This window comes from Apaloderma vittatum, unplaced genomic scaffold, assembly GCF_000703405.1.
Source record: "Apaloderma vittatum isolate BGI_N311 unplaced genomic scaffold, ASM70340v1 scaffold14977, whole genome shotgun sequence".
NCBI classification, from domain to species: domain Eukaryota; kingdom Metazoa; phylum Chordata; class Aves; order Trogoniformes; family Trogonidae; genus Apaloderma; species Apaloderma vittatum.
Genome location: NW_009726814.1, coordinates 25,405 through 32,105, shown reverse-complemented (window position 1 = coordinate 32,105; position 6,701 = coordinate 25,405). Strand labels below are relative to the sequence as shown.

At 41.2% G+C, this 6,701-nt stretch overlaps 1 protein-coding gene across 1 annotated transcript in view; it reads right to left on the bottom strand.

The window, feature by feature from the left end:
- Positions 1 to 5,549: 5,549 nt before the first annotated feature.
- Positions 5,550 to 6,701, bottom strand: part of PHC3 (polyhomeotic homolog 3 (Drosophila)) — a 23,539-nt gene continuing 22,387 nt past the window's right edge. The window contains exon 14 of the mRNA XM_009873436.1: positions 5,550 to 5,704. Coding sequence (XP_009871738.1) covers positions 5,550 to 5,704 — 155 coding nt within the window. The remainder of the gene's footprint in view (positions 5,705 to 6,701) is intronic.

The window sequence follows — 6,701 nt, the reverse complement described above, 5'->3', positions numbered from 1 at the left end:
CAGGAAGTTTGAAATATTTTAACTTGAAATGTGTTCATAATGTGAACTGTGTTTCAGAAAAGCGCGATCAACGGTTCCAAGAGCCAGACGAGAAGCTTACTACATACTGTCAATTACAGGCATATTCACATCTTTGAATTTTCTTTTTTCTTTCCACTTAGCTGTAAGAGGTCAGTAAATAACATGCACAGCCTTCAAGTGAATGAGCAGGTGTGTGTAAGTTAATGTAGAGCTTACACAAACCTGCACAGCAGCTTAGAATGGGGGCCGTGAACACACGGGGAAGTGTTGACCATGAAACCCAGGGGGCAAGGAGGGCACAGAGTGCTCCAGCCAAAACAGCTGCCACGCCACAGGGCAAAAAGCACGTTTAGAAATCTATGAAGAAGGAAAGGGCTGGTGTTAGAGCTCCTGCAAAGTCAGGAGCGGGGTAAAACCACATGAGCCCGAGCATGGGGTGTTAACTGCTCAGGGCAGGGTGTGGTAACTGCTTTTGTACACAGCCCTTGTCCCAGGCTCCGAGATCCTAATTTACAGAGCAGGCATAATTACCACCTCTCCTTTAAAAGTCACTGTTTGCAAAGCCATCCAGTGGCTGTAACTACACAGAATGGATACAGTCTAAATAAATTCTCACAACTGAAGACGAATTCCTTTAAAATGAACAAATTTAGGCTTCGCTTAAATGAATTTAAGCATAAATGAGTTTAAATTTTTCTCCTCACGGTATTTCCTGTGTGAAACCACAGCTCACTGTGCAAGAGTGACTTAAAAATAATTGACTATGAACAATTAACACTTTACACTGAAATTATGCATTTACAGCTCTGTTCATACTGGTTTCACTCAGCATTCGATAGAAATACCTTTAAAACAAAATGCTTACAAATGGTAGTTTCTCTCCATGTCTAATGTGAATGTTAAAAAAAGTATCCCAGATGGATTTGTTTGAAGAATCATTATCTGCAGCCTAGAACAATTGATGACTAAATGTCTAGTGAACAAGTGACAACTGTCTATCTAAATACAAGCTAACACAAGCCCTCTATGCAACACATAGTCTCAATACAATCGTAAGAACTACTCATGTTATAAAATTATGTGGATGTCTATTTGCAAAAGCAGTCACTGAGTTCTTTGATCACGTAGATCACTTTGAACACATTTGTCAATGTGTAACTTCTTACACTACTGAACTGTAAGTTTCTGCATTGATATTGTGATATTAAAAAATGTATTATGTGATATTAAAATAAGTAATCTGGACTAGGCATTAGTTTTAACTGGTATGCCAAGCAGTGACATGAAGCAACATTTCACTACATCAACTTCCATTCAAACTGCAGTTAAGAAACGGTTTTATACCTGAACATTTCCTTACAACTAAGATCAAGGTAAAGAAGTGATGCAAAAGCTATTGTAAACCTGCTCAAATATTTGGTTTTATCCGATTCCTTTCTTCTTGCTGCCACTTCAGCAGTTACACTGGCCTGCATCTGTTCTATCCAAAAGGCTGGATTCCCACTTGTGTTTTGTCCAGGGAAAAAAACCTGCTCTCACAGGAAAGTAATGAGAAAATGAGTGCTTGCACGACATAAACATTCTATTTGAGATATCTCACTGATACGAATCTGACAAAGCTTTTACTCTCATCAAAAACTTCATTTCTGGAGGAAAAAAAAAAAAAGATGGATTAATGGGTAAAGAATTGGTTTACAACACAGTCTGTTTAAAAAAACCTTTCACATTCTCTGGTGATCCCAGACAACTGGCAGTTTAACTTGACAGGATGGTTATTTTTTATTCTATACATAAGCCAGATGCTAAAGTCTTATGAATATGCCAAACGTGAGACAAGGTGGGTTGGCTGGGAGACGCTGGCAATCTTGGTTTTGAACGAGGAGTCAGTGGAGGCACTTTTGGCTCAAAGCAGCGTTGCTGAGCCTGCATCAGCCAGGTGAAGTGGCTGACTCTGTGCCCGTTTGGACCGTTCAGGTGCACTTCTTTAAAACCCAGAATAAACTCTGAAGCTGAGACAAGTGTAATAGTTACAGTTTTGCTAGAAGAAATCTCGACAGTCACACTCAGCCCAGCGCTCTGCCAGAGGGTTTTACCCAGAGCTAACGCTGCATTTTGCATTGGGGAGAAGGGAAGGGTGGAGACTGGTGGAGAAAAAGGAAAGGAAAAAGCCATCCAACGTATCTTCCTTCCGAGCTAAGATCCCACAGCATCCTGTATTCCTTTCTATAGAAACTGAAACATTGCAGGGATTACAGAGAGACACAGCCCATTCTGAATACAGAAAACAAAAGCCTAGAAATAAAGGTAATGAAAAGGATTTCTGGATGTGTAGACACATGTAGTGGGAGCAAGTGTTAAAAAACCCCGTTGGTTCCAAGATCCACAAAACTTCCTCTTCTGCAAGAGGGTTTAGCTTAATTTGTGGGAAAGCCATGGGAAATGGTAGCATAAGCCTGAGAAAACCTCACCGATCTGAACAGAAACAAGCGACTGGTATGCACAATGCTTCAGGAGCAATAATACTCCAAGTACCACATTGCATTTTTTGAGTCAATTCAAAAGCTTCTGAAGTAGACTTCAGCTGCACTTGGAAGTCCTCCAGCCTACTCTCACATACAGGTGTGACTCCTTTAGAACAGGTTTTATTGACACAGCTATACTGGCACACACTCCAGTACCTGTGCATTTCTATCAGTAGAGGTTAGTATAGCTGTGTCTGCTTTTAAGTTCTTGCCTAATGCCAAAACCAGCACACGGCCCCCATTTAGTCGCTGCATTTGTGAATATTTAAAGCATAACTCGCTATCGGTGGCTCTCCCAAACCCACAGAAAAAGAAGCGTGCCAGAAGAACCAGAACAGACGAGCATTAATCAGGTCTGCTCGGAACTCCAGGCATCTGTCAGTGATCACGTCCCAGAGTCTCTCTAGCTGGAGAAGGTCTGAAAGCTGCCTACGAAAGGGAAATTAAAACAGCCATGAAATTCTCATGCATATAATAACACTGTAATTAACTGCAGGTCTAAATAAGACTCTTAAGCCCACATTTTCCAATGAGCCTTAAGCCATTATCAGATCACATTTATGTACTTTTTACATTACCAAAGAACAGTACAATCAAAAGGCGGGTTAAAAATTAGCCAGTGAAAATTTCGTATAAAAATAATAAAACTTTAAGACAAAAGCCAAAGGATAAATATCTAAGGTATCTTTAGTCTTCAATTAGCTCATCAAAACGGAACGTATCCTTTAGAACATATGTTACAGATATGCTACAGGGTGTATCTTACACAAATGCTACAAATGGGAACCTACTGTCTCCATCATTTGAGTATCTTTCAAATTAACAACTGCCAAATGTTGAACCTTCAGTAAAACTTAAAAGTTTATTTTACAACAATAACTAAAGACAGAAGAAAAAGAAGTATTAGAAAGTGCTTAGCAACTTCCCTCCAAAATAAACCCAGACATCAATTAATTCTCTAAAGCCTTTGGTGCCATTTGGATAAGGGCTCTCACCACATACCAGCACGTAACAGCAATGGGTTGTCCTAACCTGGAGTGTCAGTGGTTAATAAAAATATTAATAACATCTGCTATTAGTAAGCTCAAACAGTTATAATTAAAAACAATGATACTAATGTTGATCTGTGGAAGATAATGGTAGAAAGCCTGTTAGTACAAACAAAACAATACTCTAATTCAGGAAAATGAAGCACAGATTTTTCTGTAATCCCAATTTACTCTTTAAGGTCATTCCTTAAATAATATACATATTAATCTGTCATAAACCTTCCTTTCAGCCAGTGTATGTGCATGGACTCCTTTTGATCTAGGTCAGCAGTTCTCAAACTTCAGATCAGTTCTTCTTTTCAGGAATACTTTACAGTCCCCCTGAATATCTCCCTACACAATCATACATTATGCATTAATTTGCATAAAATACAAAATACATTATTTTCAGACACATACAGACATTTAATTCAAATATACACAACAACTCCATCAGCACACGTGCCCTTCTTTCCCCACACAAGAGCTTAGGGACCTAGGTCTGTACATGAGGGCAACGGAGCTGCAAAAGGGAAGGAACAGAAGGTACAAAATTCATCCATGAAAATCCAGACACAAATGATGGGGAAGCAAAGGCCCGGAAGGTGCTGCTGGCTCTGACCCTGAGCAGCTTCCGAGAGTCTCAATAACTGGGGCAACCCCTGTTTGTCCCACACAGACCGCGAGAGAGGGAAGGCAGAGGGAGACACTTAAAATCCCACCGCCTGGGTCTGCAGCGTCCAAGTCAAAAATCTCCGGTCAGAGGGACAAAGCAGAGCCCCCGGAGATTCCTCCCAGCACTGGCTCAGCGGTGGCACTCCTCCCGCCGAGCTGCAGCTCTGGGCTCCCTCGCTGCAGCAGCTGCCCCTACCCAGCCCTGGAGGGACCTCATCAAGCCACTCGCCGTGCTCCTTCCTCAGACTACCTGCAAGCCCAGCTCACACTAGCCAGGGGACAAAAAAAAGGTGCTTGGAAGCTTCCAGTGAGGCAATGGGAACGCACTACAGGAAAAGACAAGTTAGAAGAGGTATCAAGGAAAGGGCATCTGAGCTCTGCCAGCCCTTCTCTACCTCCAGACTTTGAAGTACACTTGCCTCAACATGAGCTAGTTCTGGGGGCAGTTTTCAGCCTCTCACCCTTAGGCATTTGGGAACCTGAACCCTGAGTGTTCCCACACCTCCTCAGGATCCGCTCTGAACTCTCATTTGAGAACTGCTGGTCTAGTTTTAACTAGCAGCACGCGCAACTACAAACCTAACGACTTAATGCCCTCTTAGTGCATAGCAGCATACAAAGAGTAAAGTAACATGTGCTTCAGTTACCTCTGGCAAGTGTCATGCCGTTGCATTTCAGTAGCCTGACGACGAGGATTTAATGAGACATCTACACTGTTTATAGTATTTCCACACTTCAGGAAAATACTACGGTGGCAGAGACGAGGGTAAGCCTACACAAGGAAAACCGGCTGCCGACCTATCCCTTACAATTTGCTCAAGACTAAAAGGAACTCGGAGAGCACAACTAAATGCATAGCATTTTACTGTTATTAGTGCTTCCACAGGCTCTGTGGACACTTCTGCTAGTTCAGTCCAAAAACTGCTGTACGTGGGAAAAGTCTTTCGGAATACAGCAACACAATTTAAATCTTGTTTAGTTGGGGGGGGTGCTGGGATGTTAAACTTATAAAGTACATGTTGGGGAACATTTAACCTATCACGGCACATCTCAACTTCATGATTTCCCATGAATTCCCACTTCAACTCAAAGTATTACTCAGGCTTTACCATGAACCTATGAATTGTTGGAAACTACAGAGGATACCTGGTATAATCAAAGAAACATTTTTAAGTCTTTATGTGGGAAAAACCCCATATTTAACAAAACATCACAGTAACACTCATGCCACAGTGAAGATGTTGGCATATTACTGTCGGTTCTGTCACTGAGAAACTGTTGTTCAAACCTTCACGTTCACCCCCTAGGATTCTTTCAACGAATTGATACGTGCACAGATTTTCAACGCGGGTCCAAGCTTAATATTCATTGCACTCATAAGGTGATCCTCCTTCAACAAGAGGAGAGCTTGTCCATCAATTTCTTGTGCTCTAAATTCATCTGCGATATCTTGACAACCTACAAGGTAACAGAAGAAAGAATTACTGGATTAGCCATGTGCATTCTTAGATGCAATGACTCTGCCCGTGCTAGAGCTTCTCAGCCATGTAATTTTCAACACTCATCCCTTTACCTTGTAGAACTTAAGGTATATGCAAGAGTTCAGCATTACGATGGGATCTTCTGAGATCAACTGAAAGTGATTTTCTACTACAGCCTCTAATTACACTGGAATTACTGAAGAATTACTCATTGGAAATTTCAAGTTCCACCAAAGACAGTGTTCTCATTTCATTCAGAGGCACCACCATCATGATCCCACAGTTGGAAGAGACTGGTAAAATACCACTGAAATAAGAAAGCAGGATCAAGTGGATTCTGTCCAGCAATAGATATACATATTCTACTGCTGTGTATAGCTCAGTGAGAAAATTCATACAGTTACAATTTCCAAAAGGTGTCAGTTCCATCTGTATGTTAGAACCACTGTGTTAAGCTGTGTGCTTTAGTATAACTCTCTCAAAGACATTTATTATCGGTTACCCGAGTGAATATTCTATACACAGCAGTAACTTAATCCCTCTTAAAACTAGTTAGATTGTTATTTTTATATTTTTAAACTATAAGCTCTTTCTCTGAACATGAAATAACATGGTCTCATGTTACTGAGCCCTACATCATATGAAAGAGGACTCTTCATGGGTTGGACTGTCCCAAGTAACTGAGGGCCCATTTCCACTGGAGAACACTGTGGAAACAAAAGGTTCCTCAAAAGACACTCTGGACATCTGTTAAGCAGAAAAGGTCCGTTCTGCCTGGCTGTATGGCAGCTCTGTTACACAGACAAATGTCTTGTAACAATGTCAATAAGAGCACTCATTGTCAGTTGTTTATTTGAAGCTTCTTTCCCCATAGCCACATTTTTAATGTTTTTTTTATAATCTATTTATATTCTCGATCCAGTGGTCTCCCCATCTGCCTTGAAGCCTTTCAGCTTGTGCTCCGCCTTCCATTC